The 18,372-nt window shown below is 47.3% G+C and overlaps 1 protein-coding gene across 1 annotated transcript in view; it reads right to left on the bottom strand.

The window, feature by feature from the left end:
• LOC123774152 (uncharacterized) overlaps nucleotides 1–9,121 on the bottom strand; it is a 44,316-nt gene extending 35,195 nt beyond the window's left edge. Inside the window, exon 1 of the mRNA XM_069312770.1 lies at nucleotides 8,967–9,121. Within this exon, the coding sequence (XP_069168871.1) occupies nucleotides 8,967–9,115 (149 nt within the window). The 5' untranslated portion in view covers nucleotides 9,116–9,121. The remainder of the gene's footprint in view (nucleotides 1–8,966) is intronic.
• Between the last annotated feature and the right edge of the window lie 9,251 nt (nucleotides 9,122–18,372).

The following is an 18,372-nucleotide window of genomic DNA, read 5'->3' as shown; positions in this document are numbered from 1 at the left end:
AATAGAATTCTTGGTGACTCGGATACTTTTGATATCGTTCGCCTTATTCGTTTTTGTTTTCGTATTGGCATCCTTGGTGATATTTAGCGCCCTCTGATTATTCCGCACATTTGATGGTGCTACATAGCCTTCCCGGTTTGGTGCCTTGTTTTGATAATTACTTGCTTACATACTGACGGACCTCCTCCCTCCTACATCTCTCCACTTATTATTATTATTATTATTATTATTATTATTATTATTATTATTAACCTTCACACTGACTATTAAGTCAATTTGTGTGTCACAATTAACAGTGTGAAGGTTAATGATAAATTAGGAGTGGTTGCTAAATTCTTATGAATTGAGAAGCCGAATTATTGTTATTAACTCTACTTGCCTATTAAGTATTAATTTCAATCTCCACACACTTATTTAATAAGGGGTTTTAAGGAAACAATTACAGTCCCTCAATCATCTTTCAGTGAATAGTAACAGGAAATTTTAAAGAGAGTATTGCATCAGCTACAATACGCTCCCGTGCAGATCTACAATTGTAACAAAAGACAAGTCCTCATTTAATTTGACATTGTTGATTAAATATGAATAGTAATTTATAATTAATTAATTAGTGCTTAAATGTGAAATTAAATAATTAATTATATAGATTTAAACAGAGGACTAATCCTCATAAAAATTTAATTTATTATTTAAGGTTAAAATCTATTTAAAATAAAATGAGTAAAATTATTTCCAACACTGCTCCCAAATGCAAACTATTAACTTGTTTTTACATCTTCAGCACAAGTTCTGTCCAAATACCTCACCTGGGAATCGTCTACCACTAAATCTCGATTCTATCCTTACGTTGACCAACCTGTAGACTGAGCAGTCATCTCCCTGCAGGACTCATTCTCCAGAACAGTGAAGGGATTTAAAATGTTTACAGCAGGAACGACAGACTACTTCATGGTTTATATTCAGCATATATTCTACGATCTACCAATCAGTTTTGTGTTCTTCCATCTCGCCAGCATCCTTGAGGGGGCAAGCTCATATTCTCCATTTCTAACACCATAAGGAACCTGACCTTTCCTTACAGAGAAACCTTTGGCAATAAATAACGGCCCATCTCCATAACTGGCAAAGTACGACACTCGATTTTTAACATTAAATACAAACGCTTCATCAAGCCCATCCACTTGGGGTGAATGCTAGAGCAACGATCTTGCTTCATGCAGGTCGGCGTTCAGTCCCGATCCTCCAAGTAATTGGACACCATTTCTCCCCCCTCCCCATCCAATCCCAAATCCTTTTTCTGATCCCTTCCAAGTGCTATATTGTCGTAATGGCTTGACACATGCCCCTGATAGTGCCCATCCTCTTACATCAAGAACACCCTCTACAGATCTTCCTAGTCAACCCGTTCTCGCAAATTCGTAAAGTCAATATTGACTTATTAACTACGTGCATAGGTGATATACTAAACATAATAGATACCCTTAAAAAGATTCATAGAAAACACCGACCTTACCTAACCTTGTTAGTATCTTAAGATAAGCATCTTATTGCTTCGTAATTACAATTATTACTTTACCTATACCTATTATAGGTTAAGTAATAATTGTAATTACGAAGCAATAAGATGCTTATCTTAAGATACTAACAAGGTTAGGTAAGGTCGGTGTTTTCTATGAATCTTTTTAAGGGTATCTATTATGTTTAGTATATCACCTATGCACATATTTAATAAGTCAATAATGACTTATTAAATTTGCGAGAACGGGTTGTCCTAGTACACCCTCTCAGGTGTACCTGCATCGCTCTACAGGCCTTCCTATCCTCCTCTTCAGCATCTGACATTATGGTGAAGAACATCCTTCACGGTTACTAACCATTGCACTGCGCTGTATTAAAAACGACACCCCCGTGGTGCCCCTAAAATAAATTCTTTCCAAAAATTTAGTTTCTCTTCTTACATTAGTAAAATGCACTCTCTTATTATGGGAAACTAAAAAAAATTATTTTTTGTGACATTAGCTGTGACCTGGGAAGTTGAGGAAATAATGGGGGCTGAGCGATGGAGTGCTCTGGGTCACTGGGACCCGCCATTCCGTGGAGCGGCAGTTGACGCGAATATAATGTTTCACAATTATTTTGATGTTTCTCATTCGTTTCTTCCCTGGTTTTTGCTGTAATATTATTCAAAAGTGTGTAATTTTTTTGAATTTATATAGTTCAATGTGTGGAACATGGCTATGCTCAAAATTATGGGGGCTCATATACATGACATTATATATATATATATATATATATATATATATATATATATATATATATATATATATAATGTCGTACCTAGTAGCCAGAACTCACTTCTCAGCCTACTATGCGAGGCCCGATTTGCCTAATAAGCCAAGTTTTACTGAATTAATATATTTTCTCTATTTTTTTTCTTATGAAATGATAAAGCAACCCATTTCATTATGTATGAGGTCAATTTTTTTTTATTGGAGTTAAAATTAACGTAGATATATGACCGAACCTAACTAACCCTACCTAACCTAACCTATCTTTATAGGTTAGGTTAGGTAGCCGAAAACGTTAGGTTAGGTTAGGTTAGGTAGGTTAGGTTGTCGAAAAAACATTAATTCATTGAAACTAGGCTTATTAGGCAAATCGGGCCATGCATAGTAGGCTGAGAAGTGAGTTCTGGCTACTAGGTACGACATATATATATATATATATATATATATATATATATATATATATATATATATATATATATATATATATATATATATATATATATATATATATATATATATATATATATATATATATATATATCTTATATTCTACGATCAATCAAACAGTGTTTTTGTTGTTATTACACAATATGTACACACATTGTATATACCTATCTACATATATGTTCATAATAACGAACCACTAAGTTGGTATGGTGAGCCCAAAACAGCAAGAGTGGGCTGCCACACCCAGCCAGCCCTCCCTCACTCCTTCAACACCTAACTCTCCAACATGCCTCCTTCCACAATACTGTTTGTGACACACACTCGTAAAATAAATTTATCCACATGTTTTGCTCACCATATCTATACAACTAAGCTGGTTTGGTGTCCAAACAACATAGTGGCAACAAAAGACTGAATGACAAGTCACACAGCCAGTGGACGACAGCCTCACTCACGCACTACACCTCTCTCGCCAGAATAGCTTCTCCCAACATATATCTTTTTGCTGTTATTACACTCTATACACACGTTATATAAAATTATTTACATTTGTGTTCACCATAGCGAACCACTAAGCTGGTAAGGTGATTCCAGACGATAACATGTTGCTACACACCAGCAAGCAGATGACGCTACCTTGACCCTTCCTCCGTCACCAAGATTACTCCTCCCATCATACTGCACACATCGCTAATTCTCACCACATTATCAGAATCTTGGTCACTAAATCCTGTAAATAAATAATTTTCCACAAGTTTATTTTGTAAAGGAACATGAAAAGTCGTTTGAAGAATCTTAGAGGGACGAAATAATGGCAGTGCTGTGGTTAGTGCTGTGAACTAACAATCTTGAACAGCATTGATTCACTGATATGTGAACATTGTACAAAGTCTTTATTACAGTCAGGCTCTTCTGTAAAACTATCATCTTCTGTAAATACTATTTTTTACATATTTAGGCGATGCTGTGGTCACAAGCATGCACCAGCCTTGGTTGCTCAATCAGTACTAAGGCTCTCACACCCGAGAATTTTGCCCACGATTTAAAAAAATAAAGCCGTTTGTATACGAGAGTCCTGAGGAAGCTGACGTGAACCCCGTGTAGCCGCGGGTATTTTGAATATAGTGTATGCTATGCTATACCTATGGACACCCTGGGGGTGTTGCACTCCACCCATCGGGCGCCTCAAGGTGCGTTGCACAGTCCAGTGGCTATACAACATGATAGGAGTAAACGACCCAAATTTTATACAAAACAACATTTTAATCAAGGAAACTGTAGAAGGCCTATTGGCTCATACATGGCAGATCCTATTTATATTCACCCAAACTCATTAAAATTTATGTCTCCCTATGCTTGAAACAATCAAGGGATCCTTCACCAATTATGTTACCGGTAATTTGTTCTACTAATCCATAGCACTGCTACCAAACCAGTATTCACCCAGGACTTTCCTAAATCTAAGCTTATCCAGTATATATACCCATTGTTTCGTGTGTTGATATGTGTTTATATATTTAATAACTTACTAATATCACCCTTGTTATGCCCATTCATCCACTTGTACAGATTGTCACCCCTAACTCTTCGATTTTCTAAAGAATGTAAATTAAACTTTTTCATTCTCTGCCTTCATATGGACGGTTTTAATTTGCGGGATTAACTTTGCGATCCTTTGGTATAGGCGTTCTAGTTTATTAAATAAACTAGTCACTAGCTCACAAAGCTCCGCTTTGCATTCGTTAAGCATCCTGCCAAGCACTTCGTCCGGTCCTGGGGACTTGTTGTTTGGCTTGAGATTTACTATTTGTTTAATAACATCCTTCCTGGTAACTACTAAACTAGTCAACCTATCCTCTTACTAATATAAACGTGTTTGGCTGAAGGCATAATGTTAAGTTCTTCTCTAGTAAATACAGACAAAATATTATTAAAAATATTCTTTGTAACTATCAGTTATCCGACCTGTCTCAAGTTTTAAGACCTGTCTTTTACATAATCTTTGTTCGGCATAACTGTACAAACCATTAGGACCTGTAGTTGCTTGCCCTGCTTCATGAACCATTAGGACCTGTATTTGCTTGCCCTGCTCCACGAGCCATTAGGACCTGTATTTGCTTGCCCTGCTTCACGAACCATTAGGACCTGTCTTTGCATGCCCTGCTTCACGAACCATTAGGACCTGTATTTGCTTGCTCTGCTTCACGAACCATTAGGACCTGGCTTTGCTTGCACTGCTTCACGAACCATTAGGACCTGTCTTTGCTTGCCCTGGTCACGCAGGGTGCAGTCGCACCTCCACAGATCTCCAGTATCAGCTCTTGATACTGGTAATGGCTCAAAAGGGCCACCACTTACGGGCTATTCATGCCCGTGCCACCTTTTGGATGGCTTAATCTTCATCATCATCAGCTTGCCCTGCTTCACGAACCATTAGGACTTGTCTTTGCTTGCCCTGCTTCACGAACCATTAGGACCTGTCTTTTCTTGCCCTGCTTCACGAACCATTAGGACCTGTATTTTCTTGCCCTGCTTCACGAACCATTAGGACCTGTATTTGCTTGCCCTGCTTCACGAACTTTATAGTTGGTTTTGTTTCCTCTTTTCCCTTTAACATTTCTAACCAGTTTGGCAAATTTTTGTGTTAGACTGACTTCTTTATTCTTAATACTTTTGTACATAACTTTCTTCTCAAATATATGGTTCTTCAGGCGTATAGTTATCCATTAAGGATCACTATTATTCGATCTATTCAATATGAATGGTATACTACGTTCGAAGGCTTTGCTTAGAATATTTTAAAATAAGTTATAATTTTAATACACATCGCAATCCCTTGTTACGTCACCCATCGCTGGGTTCATGTCTCGCTCCAAGACCGGCCCATCCCCCATGCTCAGGTCTGATCAATCTTCCCTACCCAAGAAATTTCTTAACCCATTAAAATCAGTTATTCGGAAATCTGGCACCTTAACAGAATTCTCTCTTACACAACTGTTCCACTCTACTAAATCTGATTTCCGTGTGGTCACTGTTCCCTAGCTCACTCTCTATCTCCATGTGATCACTGTTCCCTAGCTCACTCCATATTTCCATGTGAGCATTGTTCTTTAGCTCACTCCCTATTTTCTTCTGATCACTGTTTCCTATGCAGACGATGAGTCACAATAACGTGGCTGAAATATTTTGACTAATCCACACACTAGAAAATGAAGGGATGATGACGTTTCGGTCCGCCCTGGACCATTCTCATGTCGATTGTGGCACAATCGACTTGAGAATGGTCCAGGGCGGACCGAAACGTCGTCGTCCCTTCATTTTCTAGTGTGTGGTTTGGTCAACACTGTTTCTTAGCTCACTCCCTATTTCCTTGTGATCACTGTTCCTTAGCTCACTCCCTATTTTCTTCTGATCACTGTTTCCTAGCTGACTCCCTATTTCCTTGTGATCACTGTTCTTTAGCTCACTCCCTATTTTCTTCTGATCACTGTTTCCTAGCTCACTCCAGATTTCCTTGTTATCACTGTTCCCAGCTCACTCCCTATTTCCTTGTGATCACTGTTCCCAGCTCACTCCCTATTTCCTTGTGATCACTGTTCCCAGCTCACTCCCTATTTTCTTCTGATCACTGTTTCCTAGCTCACTCTCTATTTCCTTGTGATCACTGTTCCCAGCTCACTCCCTATTTCCTTGTGATCACTGTTCGCTGGTTCACTCCCTATATCGATGTCATTAATTTGTGCCTCCTGTTATTTAGCTCCAAGTATAAAATAATATTTTCAGCTTTGGTTTCTTAATGAGTTGCTTAAGAAAGCAATTGTCAAATACTTATAAGATATCATTTGCTTCGTTTTTACTGTTCCTTTAAGCCAGTTTATACCACTAAAATTAAAGTCACCCATGACACTAATACTGTTTGACCTAGATGCTCTAGGTATTTCATCCCATACATGCTTTGCTTCCATTCTGAGTGTGGTGGCCTGTATGTAACTACTGTTATTTGAGTATTATCTTTTTCCCTCAATTGTACGCAAATACTTCCTGTGGTGTGGCTCACTTTTGATCCCACATTTTGACACTATTTACTCCCCTTCCTCGTATAATTTTTGTATTTGTATGAAATAGTTTAAATCTGTTTATTTGATATTCAGCTAATAGTTCCCTGTTTTCTATATTTATTTAAGTTTCGGTTATTACAATAATATCTATTGTTTCTGTGCAGACAAGAACATTTAAATAGTTTCTTAAACTCCTACTATTTGTGTATTACTCCTTGATGGATATTACTATTTTGAGGCTCTTCTTCTTACCTATTCATTTTACTCGTAGTTTTTTCCCCGACAACACATGCTTTTATTGGCTTGTTTTCCCAAATCTATTCCCATACCACTATCTACTAACAGTTTAAATCCAAACAAACCCTTCCAACAACAGATTCCAACGAACTGATGTTAACAAGTCAACAACCCTAGTCATAGATAAAATAACCCCATCTTTAGCATACATGGCATTCCTTCCATAGAAGTGCTCCCAGTTATCAATGAATGATATAGCATTTGATTTACAATATTTGTCCAGTCGGCAAATGATACCAAGTGCCCTCGACAACCATTTATTTCCAACTCCCTTGCTTGGAAGAATGCCACATATGATCAGGATTCCTCCCTTGATTCTCACTAACTCGACGGCTGCCTTAAACCTCTGTATCAGTGTCTGACTCCTAGCTCTTCCTACTTTATTTCCTCTTAACTCTCCCAACTTTATTTCCTAACTAAGCGGATTCTCTTGTAGTCCCAGCACTCCAACTCATATTAAAGTAAAAGACATAAATATTCCAGCTGAGACAGCCATATCGTTGACAGAGCAGCTGCAGCATGGTTTAATGCTGCGACAACAGCGCATAAAATCGCTCGCACAGCAGTGGCGGCAGCTTCCCCTACGAGTGACTTCCTATTAGTAATTTCCACGTCAATAACATGCATGCGCTTCATAAATCAAGCTCCTCCATTGTCTCATCTCCATGCTGTTCCTAACCTCACCAGTTATAGGTGTACTTGTCCTGAGGAAGAGGCTAACAGGCCGGGTCAGCATGGCCGGCACTGGCACTCGTGGCATAGTTAAGGTAATAATAACAGGAACCTTACAATAGCCGGGTGTCCAGCAGAGTCTCGTTACCCAATGTCTCGCAACTCTGCCAATCCTGCAGTTCACCCAGGCGGGATTACAGTGCCTGGAACATGGTAAGCGGCTGGCATGGGACTACACATGTGTGTCACCCTTGGCTAACACCTGTAATGACTTCCATATTTTTTTCATCTAGGTTGGCCAGTAACTCATTGTGAATCAACCAAATGTCGCAAGGGCAGTTAACTAATCCGATGTACAAATTTGTCCCCGTTAATTCGGAGATTCTTAGTGCGAGGGGTGAAAGTGCCAAGAGGTTTCTCAGGATCTTCATTCTGTACCTGTTGAAACAACAAGAGACCCAAGACCTGTCAGCTACCAGTTCCAAAACCTCAGCGTACCCATACAAGGGGAAATGATCACTGCATTTTTGGTACTTGCCTCTCATCCGATGATCTTAAGGAAACTCGACTGCTGTGCCAATCAACTTTTTACCTTCTTTGTAATCATTGTTTAACTCATACTGTATAATAAAATAATATACTAATACATTTTGAGTGGCAGGAGACGCGAAGGTGTCAATAAAAGCAGATGAACCTTATTTACTGAATGAGCCACAATTAAGGATGATTTTATCAACATTTGTTCCGTCAAGTACCAGACATATACAGCAGCACAGCCGAGCTAAATTACAAAGTCTAATCATCTGTTAAGATCACGTCGTCATATAATTAAATAACCAACTCACAGGAAAAAATATCAATCATGTCATTAAAGGGCATGGTGAAAGATCAACTATATTTCAATTCCATTGAAATGCACCGTAAAATTCCACAACTATGTTACGACTGTTACCATGTAGTTTGAAAATTTAAAACAATTATCATTACTCATGAACAAATCCACAAGGGCCGTGACGAGGATTCGAACCTGCGTCAGGGAACAATCATCGTCACGGCCCTTGTGGATTTGTTCATTTGATGTATCACGTTAGTGTGATCTTAGTGTGTATCATTACTCAGTTTAACTTTTCTAAATAATCTCCAAAATAATCGATGAAGTTTTGTTTCTTATCAAAATGAGAGTTATAAAAAAAAAGATTATTACCTGATGTTGAGTCTTGTGGCAAAGTCGTAGATCATTCGGACGTTGAGAGAGTCAAGGAGCGTGACTGTGGTGGCTGGGTCACTGCGACTGAGCTTGTAGTCCATATACGGGAAGTATACCATGGCTGAGAAGCTGAGCTTGTGCCCCATGAAGTTGTGAAGCTCATCTGTTGATGAGAGATAGGAGAGAAGGATATATGAGGAGGAGGACGAGGATATATAAATATATATCTTGCCCGAAACGCTGTGCGTATTGGTGGCTTCAAATAGCAAATAGCAAATTCCGTGACAGCGCAACATGGTCTGTCTCAATAATGCTGCATGCAACAATTATCAATTTCCAACAGAAATACTGCCGTTATTGCAATAGAAACATAGACTGTTTAGTGACTGTTATGACCAAGTGTATACAGGATATTATTAATATACATTGTGTCCTAATTAAGTAAAAAAATTATATGAATACTGTCATTTATAAATATAATGTCAATAATATCATTCATGCTTAAGTAACCAGTAATATTTTGTTACTTTCATACCAGTGTATGAATACGTGTAAGTATTAACTTTGGACTATACAGTATTTCAAGATTCTGTTGAAATGATTCGGGGGATGTCAAACAGTTTAATTGCTTGCTGAGTGTGTGTGTGTGCTGGCCAGCTCCAGTGTGTGTGTGCTGGCCAGCTCCAGTGTGTGTGTGTGTGTGTGTGTGTGTGTGTGCTGGCCAGCTCCAGTGTGTGTGTGCTGGCCAGCTCCAGTGTGTGTGTGCTGGCCAGCTCCAGTGTGTATGTGCTGGCCAGCTCCAGTGTGTGTGTGCTGGCCAGCTCCAGTGTGTGTGTGCTGGCCAGCTCCAGTGTGTGTGTGTGTGTGTGTGTGTGTGTGTGTGTGTGTGTGTGTGTGTGTGTGTGTGCTGGCCAGCTCCAGTGTGTGTGTGCTGGCCAGCTCCAGTGTGTGTGTGCTGGCCAGCTCCAGTGTGTGTGTGCTGGCCAGCTCCAGTGTGTGTGTGTGTGTGTGTGTGTGGTGGCCAGCTCCAGTGTGTGTGTGTGTGTGTGGTGGCCAGCTCCAGTGTGTGTGTGTGTGTGGTGGCCAGCTCCAGTGTGTGTGTGTGTGTGTGCTGGCCAGCTCCAGTGTGTGTGTGTGTGCTGACCAGCTCCAGTGTGTGTGTGCTGGCCAGCTCCAGTGTGTGTGTGCTGGCCAGCTCCAGTGTGTGTGTGCTGGCCAGCTCCAGTGTGTGTGTGCTGGCCAGCTCCAGTGTGTGTGCTGGCCAGCTCCAGTGTGTGTGTGTGTACTGGCCAGCTCCAGTGTGTGTGTGTGTGTGTGTTGGCCAGCTCCAGTGTGTGTGTGTGTGTGTGCTGGCCAGCTCCAGTGTGTGTGTGTGTGTGTGTATGCTGGCCAGCTCCAGTGTGTGTGTGCTGGCCAGCTCCAGTGTGTGTGTGCTGGCCAGCTCCAGTGTGTATGTGCTGGCCAGCTCCAGTGTGTGTGTGTGCTGGCCAGCTCCAGTGTGTGTGTGCTGGCCAGCTCCAGTGTGTGTGTGTGTGTGTGTGTGTGTGTGTGTGTGTGTGTGTGTGTGTGTGTGTGTGTGTGTGCTGGCCAGCTCCAGTGTGTGTGTGCTGGCCAGCTCCAGTGTGTGTGTGCTGGCCAGCTCCAGTGTGTGTGTGCTGGCCAGCTCCAGTGTGTGTGTGTGTGTGTGGTGGCCAGCTCCAGTGTGTGTGTGTGTGTGTGGTGGCCAGCTCCAGTGTGTGTGTGTGTGTGGTGGCCAGCTCCAGTGTGTGTGTGTGTGTGTGCTGGCCAGCTCCAGTGTGTGTGTGTGTGCTGGCCAGCTCCAGTGTGTGTGTGCTGGCCAGCTCCAGTGTGTGTGTGCTGGCCAGCTCCAGTGTGTGTGTGCTGGCCAGCTCCAGTGTGTGTGTGCTGGCCAGCTCCAGTGTGTGTGCTGGCCAGCTCCAGTGTGTGTGTGTGTACTGGCCAGCTCCAGTGTGTGTGTGTGTGTGTGCTGGCCAGCTCCAGTGTGTGTGTGTGTGTGTGCTGGCCAGCTCCAGTGTGTGTGTGTGTGTGTGTATGCTGGCCAGCTCCAGTGTGTGTGTGCTGGCCAGCTCCAGTGTGTGTGTGCTGGCCAGCTCCAGTGTGTGTGTGTGTGTGCTGGCCAGCTCCAGTATGTGTGTGTGTGTGTGGTGGCCAGCTCCAGTGTGTGTGTGTGTGTGGTGGCCAGCTCCAGTGTGTGTGTGTGTGTGTGCTGGCCAGCTCCAGTGTGTGTGTGCTGGCCAGCTCCAGTGTGTGTGTGTGTGTGTGTATGCTGGCCAGCTCCAGTGTGTGTGTGCTGGCCAGCTCCAGTGTGTGTGTGCTGGCCAGCTCCAGTGTGTGTGTGTGTGCTGGCCAGCTCCAGTGTGTGTGTGTGTGTACTGGCCAGCTCCAGTGTGTGTGTGTGTGTGTGCTGGCCAGCTCCAGTGTGTGTGTGCTGGCCAGCTCCAGTGTGTGTGTGCTGGCCAGCTCCAGTGTGTGTGTGTGTATGCTGGCCAGCTCCAGTGTGTGTGTGTGTGTGTGCTGGCCAGCTCCAGTGTGTGTGTGTGTGTGTGCTGGCCAGCTCCAGTGTGTGTGTGTGTGTGTGCTGGCCAGCTCCAGTGTGTGTGTGCTGGCCAGCTCCAGTGTGCGTGTGTGTGTGTGCTGGCCAGCTCCAGTGTGAGTGTGTGTGTGTGTGTGTGTGTGTGTGTGTGTGTGTGTGTGTGTGTGTGTGTGTGTGTGTGTGTGTGTGTGTGTGTGGTGGCCAGCTCCAGTGTGAGTGTGTGTGTGTGTGTGTGTGTGTGTGTGTGTGTGTGTGTGTGTGTGTGTGTGTGTGGTGGCCAGCTCCAGTGTGTGTGTGTGTGTGTGTGTGTGGTGGCCAGCTCCAGTGTGTGTGTGTGTGTGTGTGTGTGTGTGTGTGTGTGTGGTGGCCAGCTCCAGTGTGAGTGTGTGTGTGTGTGTGTGTGTGTGTGAGTGTGTGTGTGTGGTGGCCAGCTCCAGTGTGAGTGTGTGTGTGTGTGTGTGTGTGTGTGTGTGTGTGTGTGTGTGTGTGTGTGTATGCTAGCCAGCTCCAGTGTGTGTGTGTGTGTGTGTGCTGGCCAGCTCCAGTGTGAGTGTGTGTGTGGGTGTGTGTGTGTGTGTGTGTGTGTACTCACCTAGTTGTACTCACCTAGTTGTGTTTGCGGGGGTTGAGCTCTGGCTCTTTGGTCCCGCCTCTCAACCGTCAATCAACAGGTGTACAGATTCCTGAGCCTATTGGGCTCTGTCATATCTACACTTGAAACTGTGTATGGAGTCAGCCTCCACCACATCACTTCCTAATGCATTCCATTTGTCAACCACTCTGACACTAAAAAAGTTCTTTCTAATATCTCTGTGGCTCATTTGGGCACTCAGTTTCCACCTGTGTCCCCTAGTACGTGTGCCCCTTGTGTTAAATAGACTGTCTTTATCTACCCTATCAATCCCCTTCAGAATCTTGAATGTGGTGATCATGTCCCCACTAACTCTTCTGTCTTCCAGCGAAGTGAGGTTTAATTCCCGTAGTTTCTCCTCGTAGCTCATACCTCTCAGCTCGGGTACTAGTCTGGTGGCAAACCTTTGAACCTTTTCCAGTTTAGTCTTATCCTTGACTAGATATGGACTCCATGCTGGGGCTGCATACTCCAGGATTGGCCTGACATTTGTGGTATACAAAGTTCTGAATGATTCTTTACACAAGTTTCTGAATGCCGTTCGTATGTTGGCCAGCCTGGCATATGCCGCTGATGTTATCCGCTTGATATGTGCTGCAGGAGACAGGTCTGGCGTGATATCAACCCCCAAGTCTTTTTCCTTCTCTGACTCCTGAAGAATTTCCTCTGCCAGATGATACCTTGTATCTGGCCTCCTGCTCCCTACACCTATCTTCATTACATTACATTTGGTTGGGTTAAACTCTAACAACCATTTGTTTGACCATTCCTTTAGTTTGTCTAGGTCTTCTTGAAGCCTCAAACAGTCCTCTTCTGTTTTAATCCTTCTCATAATTTTAGCATCGTCCGCAAACATTGAGAGAAATGAATCGATACCCTCCGGGAGATCATTTACATATATCAGAAACAAGATAGGACCGAGTACAGAGCCCTGTGGGACTCCACTGGTGACTTCACGCTAATCGGAGGTCTCACCCCTCACCGTAACTCTCTGCTTCCTATTGCTTAGATACTCCCTTATCCACTGGAGCACCTTATCAGCTACACCTGCCTGTCTCTCCAGCTTATGTACCAGCCTCTTATGCGGTACTGTGTCAAAGGCTTTCCGACAATCCAAGAAAATGCAGTCCGCCCAGCCCTCTCTTTCTTGCTTAATCTTTGTCACCTGATCGTAGAATTCTATCAAGCCTGTAAGGCAAGATTTACCCTCCCTGAATCCATGTTGGCGATTTGTCACGAAGTCCCTTCTCTCCAGATGTGTTACCAGGTTTTTTCTCACGATCTTTTCCATCACCTTGCACCTTGTGTGTGTGTGTGTGTGTGTGTGTGTGTGTGTGTGTGTGTGTGTGTGTGTGTGTGTGTGTGTGGGTGTGTGTGTGTGTGTGTGTGTGTGTGTGTGTGTGTGTGTGTGTGTGTGTGTGTGTGTGTGTGTGTGTGTGTGTGTGTGTGTGTGTGTGTGGTGGCCAGCTCCAGAGAGTGTGTGTGTGTGCTGGCCAGCTCCAGTGTGTGTGTGTGCGCTTTCCAAATCCAGTGTGTGTGTGTGTGCTGGCCAGCTCCAGTGTGTGTGTGTGTGTGTGTGAGTGTGTGTGTGTGTGTGTGTGTGTGTGTGTGTGTGTGTGTGTGTGTGTGTGTGTGTGTGGTAGCCAGCTCCAGTGTGTGTGTGCTGGCCAGCTCCAGTGTGTGTGTGTGTGTGTGTGCTGCCCAGCTCCAGTGTGTGTGTGCTGGCCAGCTCCAGTGTGTGTGTGTGTGTGTGTGCTGGCCAGCTCCAGTGTGTGTGTGCTGGCCAGTTCCAGTGTATGTGTGCTGGCCAGCTCCAGTGTGTGTGTGCTGGCCAGCTCCAGTGTGTGTGTGCTGGCCAGCTCCAGTGTGTGTGTGCTGGCCAGCTCCAGTGTGTGTGTGCTGGCCAGCTCCAGTGTGTGTGTGCTGGCCAGCTCCAGTGTATGTGTGCTGGCCAGCTCCAGTGTGTGTGTGCTGGCCAGCTCCAGTGTGTGTGTGCTGGCCAGCTCCAGTGTGTGTGTGCTGGCCAGCTCCAGTGTGTGTGTGTGTGTGCTGCCCAGCTCCAGTGTGTGTGTGCTGGCCAGCTGCAGTGCGTGTGCTGGCCAGCTCCAGTGTGTGTGTGCTGGCCAGCTCCAGTGTGTGTGCTGGCCAGCTCCAGTGTGTGTGCTGGCCAGCTCCAGTGTGTGTGTGCTGGCCAGCTCCAGTGTGTGTGTGCTGGCCAGCTCCAGTGTGTGTGTGTGCTGGCCAGCTCCAGTTTGTGTGTGTGCTGGCCAGCTCCAGTGTGTGTGTGCTGGCCAGCTCCAGTGTGTGTGTGCTGGCCAGCTCCAGTGTGTGTGCTGGCCAGCTCCAGTGTGTGTGTGTGTGTGCTGGCCAGCTCCAGTGTGTGTGTGCTGGCCAGCTCCAGTGTGTGTGTGTGTGTGTGCTGGCCAGCTCCAGTGTGTGTGTGTGTGTGTGCTGGCCAGCTCCAGTGTGTGTGTGTGTGTGCTGGCCAGCTCCAGTGTGTGTGTGTGTGCTGGCCAGCTCCACTGTGTGTGTGTGTGTGCTGGCCAGCTCCAGTGTGTGTGTGTGTGTGCTGGCCAGCTCCAGTGTGTGTGTGTGTGCTGGCCAGCTCCAGTGTGTGTGTGTATGTGCTGGCCAGCTCCAGTGTGTGTGTGTGTGCTGGCCAGCTCCACTGTGTGTGTGTGTGTGCTGGCCAGCTCGAGTGTGTGTGTGCTGGCCAGCTCCAGTGTGTGTGTGCTGGCCAGCTCCACTGTGTGTGTGTGTGTGCTGGCCAGCTCCACTGTGTGTGTGTGTGTGTGTGTGCTGGCCAGCTCCAGTGTGTGTGTGTGTGTGTGTGTGTGCTGGCCAGCTCCAGTGTGTGTGTGTGTGTGCTGGCCAGCTAAAGTGTGTGTGTGCTGGCCAGCTCCAGTGTGTGTGTGTGTGCTGGCCAGCTCCAGTGTGTGTGTGCTGGCCAGCTCCAGTGTGTGTGTGTGTGCTGGCCAGCTCCAGTGTGTGTGTGTGTGTGCTGGCCAGCTCCAGTGTTTGTGTGCTGGCCAGCTCCAGTGTGTGTGTGTGTGTGCTGGCCAGCTCCAGTGTGTGTGTGTGCTGGCCAGCTCCAGTGTGTGTGTGTGCTGGCCAGCTCCAGTGTGTGTATGTGTGTGCTGGCCAGCTCCAGTGTGTGTGTGCTGGCCAGCTCCAGTGTGTGTGTGCTGGCCAGCTCCAGTGTGTGTGTGCTGGCCAGCTCCAGTGTGTGTGTGCTGGCCAGCTCCAGTGTGTGTGTGTGTGCTGGCCACCTCCAGTGTGTGTGTGCTGGCCAGCTCCAGTGTGTGTGTGTGTGCTGGCCAGCTCCAGTGTGTGTGTGTGTGTGCTGGCCAGCTCCAGTGTGTGTGTGTGTGTGTGTGTGCTGGCCAGCTCCAGTGTGTGTGTGCTGGCCAGCTCCAGTGTGTGTGTGTGTGTGTGTGCTGGCCAGCTCCACTGTGTGTGTGTGTGTGTGTGTGTGTGTGCTGGCCAGCTCCACTGTGTGTGTGTGTGCTGGCCAGCTCCAGTGTGTGTGTGTGTGTGTGCTGGCCAGCTCCAGTGTGTGTGTGTGTGTGTGTGTGCTGGCCAGCTCCAGTGTGTGTGTGCTGGCCAGCTCCAGTGTGTGTGTGTGCTGGCCAGCTCCAGTGTGTGTGTGCTGGCCAGCTCCAGTGTGTGTGTGTGTGTGTGTGCTGGCCAGCTCCAGTGTGTGTGTGTGTGTGTGCTGGCCAGCTCCACTGTGTGTGTGTGTGTGTGTGCTGGCCAGCTCCAGTGAGTGTGTGCTGGCCAGCTCCAGTGTGTGTGTGTGCTGGCCAGCTCCAGTGTGTGTGTGCTGGCCAGCTCCACTGTGTGTGTGTGTGTGTGCTGGCCAGCTCCACTGTGTGTGTGTGTGTGTGCTGGCCAGCTCCAGTGTGTGTGTGTATGTGCTGGCCAGCTCTAGTGTGTGTGTGCTGGCCAGCTCCAGTGTGTGTGTGTGTGCTGGCCAGCTCCAGTGTGTGTGTGTGTGTGTGTGTGCTGGCCAGCTCCAGTGGTTGTGTGCTGGCCAGCTCCAGTGTGTGTGTGTGTGTGTGTGCTTTCCAAATCCAGTGTGTGTGTGTGTGCTGGCCAGCTCCAGTGTGTGTGTGTGTGTGTGCTGGCCAGCTCCAGTGGTTGTGTGCTGGCCAGCTCCAGTGTGTGTGTGTGTGTGTGTGCTTTCCAAATCCAGTGTGTGTGTGTGTGCTGGCCAGTTCCAGTGTGTGTGTGTGTGTGCTGGCCAGCTAAAGTGTGTGTGTGCTGGCCAGCTCCAGTGTGTGTGTGTGTGCTGGCCAGCTCCAGTGTGTGTGTGCTGGCCAGCGCCAGTGTGTGTGTGTGTGCTGGCCAGCTCCAGTGTGTGTGTGTGTGTGCTGGCCAGCTCCAGTGTTTGAGTGCTGGCCAGCTCCAGTGTGTGTGTGTGTGTGCTGGCCAGCTCCAGTGTGTGTGTGCTGGCCAGCTCCAGTGTGTGTGTGTGCTGGCCAGCTCCAGTGTGTGTATGTGTGTGCTGGCCAGCTCCAGTGTGTGTGTGCTGGCCAGCTCCAGTGTGTGTGTGCTGGCCAGCTCCAGTGTGTGTGTGCTGGCCAGCTCCAGTGTGTGTGTGTGTGCTGGCCACCTCCAGTGTGTGTGTGCTGGCCAGCTCCAGTGTGTGTGTGTGTGTGCTGGCCAGCTCCAGTGTGTGTGTGTGTGTGTGTGCTGGCCAGCTCCAGTGTGTGTGTGCTGGCCAGCTCCAGTGTGTGTGTGTGTGTGTGTGCTGGCCAGCTCCACTGTGTGTGTGTGTGTGTGTGTGTGTGTTCTGGCCAGCTCCAGTGTGTGTGTGTGTGCTGGCCAGCTCCAGTGTGTGTGTGTGTGTGTGCTGGCCAGCTCCAGTGTGTGTGTGCTGGCCAGCTCCAGTGTGTGTGTGTGCTGGCCAGCTCCAGTGTGTGTGTGCTGGCCAGCTCCAGTGTGTGTGTGTGTGTGTGTGCTGGCCAGCTCCAGTGTGTGTGTGTGTGTGTGCTGGCCAGCTCCACTGTGTGTGTGTGTGTGTGCTGGCCAGCTCCAGTGTGTGTGTGCTGGCCAGCTCCAGTGTGTGTGTGTGCTGGCCAGCTCCAGTGTGTGTGTGCTGGCCAGCTCCACTGTGTGTGTGTGTGTGTGTGTGTGTGCTGGCCAGCTCCACTGTGTGTGTGTGTGTGTGCTGGCCAGCTCCAGTGTGTGTGTGTATGTGCTGGCCAGCTCTAGTGTGTGTGTGTGTGTGTGTGCTGGCCAGCTCCAGTGTGTGTGTGCTGGCCAGCTCCAGTGTGTGTGTGTGTGTGTGTGCTTTCCAAATCCAGTGTGTGTGTGTGTGCTGGCCAGCTCCAGTGTGTGTGTGTGTGTGAGTGTGTGTGTGTGTGTGTGTGTGTGTGTGTGTGTGTGTGTGTGTGTGTGTGTGTGTGTGTGTGTGTGTGTGTGTGTGTGTGTGTGTGTGTGGTAGCCAGCTCCAGTGTGTGTGTGCTGGCCAGCCCCAGTGCGTGTGTGTGTGTGTGCTGGCCAGCTCCAGTGTGTGTGTGTGTGTGTGCTGGCCAGCTCCAGTGCGTGTGTGTGTATGCTGGCCAGCTCCAGTGTGTGTGTGTGTGTGCTGGCCACCTCCAGTGTGAGTGTGTGTGTGTGTGTGTGTGTGTGTGTGTGTGTGTGTGTGTGTGTGTGTGTGTGTGTGTGTGTGTGTGTGTGTGTGGTAGCCAGCTCCACTGTGTGTGTGCTGGCCAGCTCCAGTGCGTGTGTGCTGCCCAGCTCCAGTGTGTGTGTATGCTGGGCAGCTCCACTGTGTGTGTGTGTGCTGGCCAGCTCCAGTGTGTGTGTGCTGGCCAGCTCCAGTGTGTGTGTGTGTGTGTGTGCTGGCCAGCTCCAGTGTGTGTGTGTGTGTGTGCTGGCCAGCTCCAGTGTGTGTGTGTGTGTGTGTGCTGGCCAGCTCCAGTGTGTGTGTGTGTGTGCTGGCCAGCTCCAGTGTGTGTGTGCTGGCCAGCTCCAGTGTGTGTGTGCTGGCCAGCTCCAGTGTGTGTGTGTGTGCTGGCCAGCTCCAGTGTGTGTGTGCTGGCCAGCTCCAGTGTGTGTGTGTGTGTGTGCTGGCCAGCTCCAGTGTGTGTGCTGGCCAGCTCCAGTGTGTGTGCTGGCCAGCTCCAGTGTATGTGTGCTGGCCAGCTCCAGTGTGTGTGCTGGCCAGCTCCAGTGTGTGTGCTGGCCAGCTCCAGTGTATGTGTGCTGGC

Source organism: Procambarus clarkii, chromosome 73 (assembly GCF_040958095.1).
Source record: "Procambarus clarkii isolate CNS0578487 chromosome 73, FALCON_Pclarkii_2.0, whole genome shotgun sequence".
Lineage (NCBI taxonomy): Eukaryota > Metazoa > Arthropoda > Malacostraca > Decapoda > Cambaridae > Procambarus > Procambarus clarkii.
This window is presented reverse-complemented; position numbering and strand designations above follow the sequence as displayed.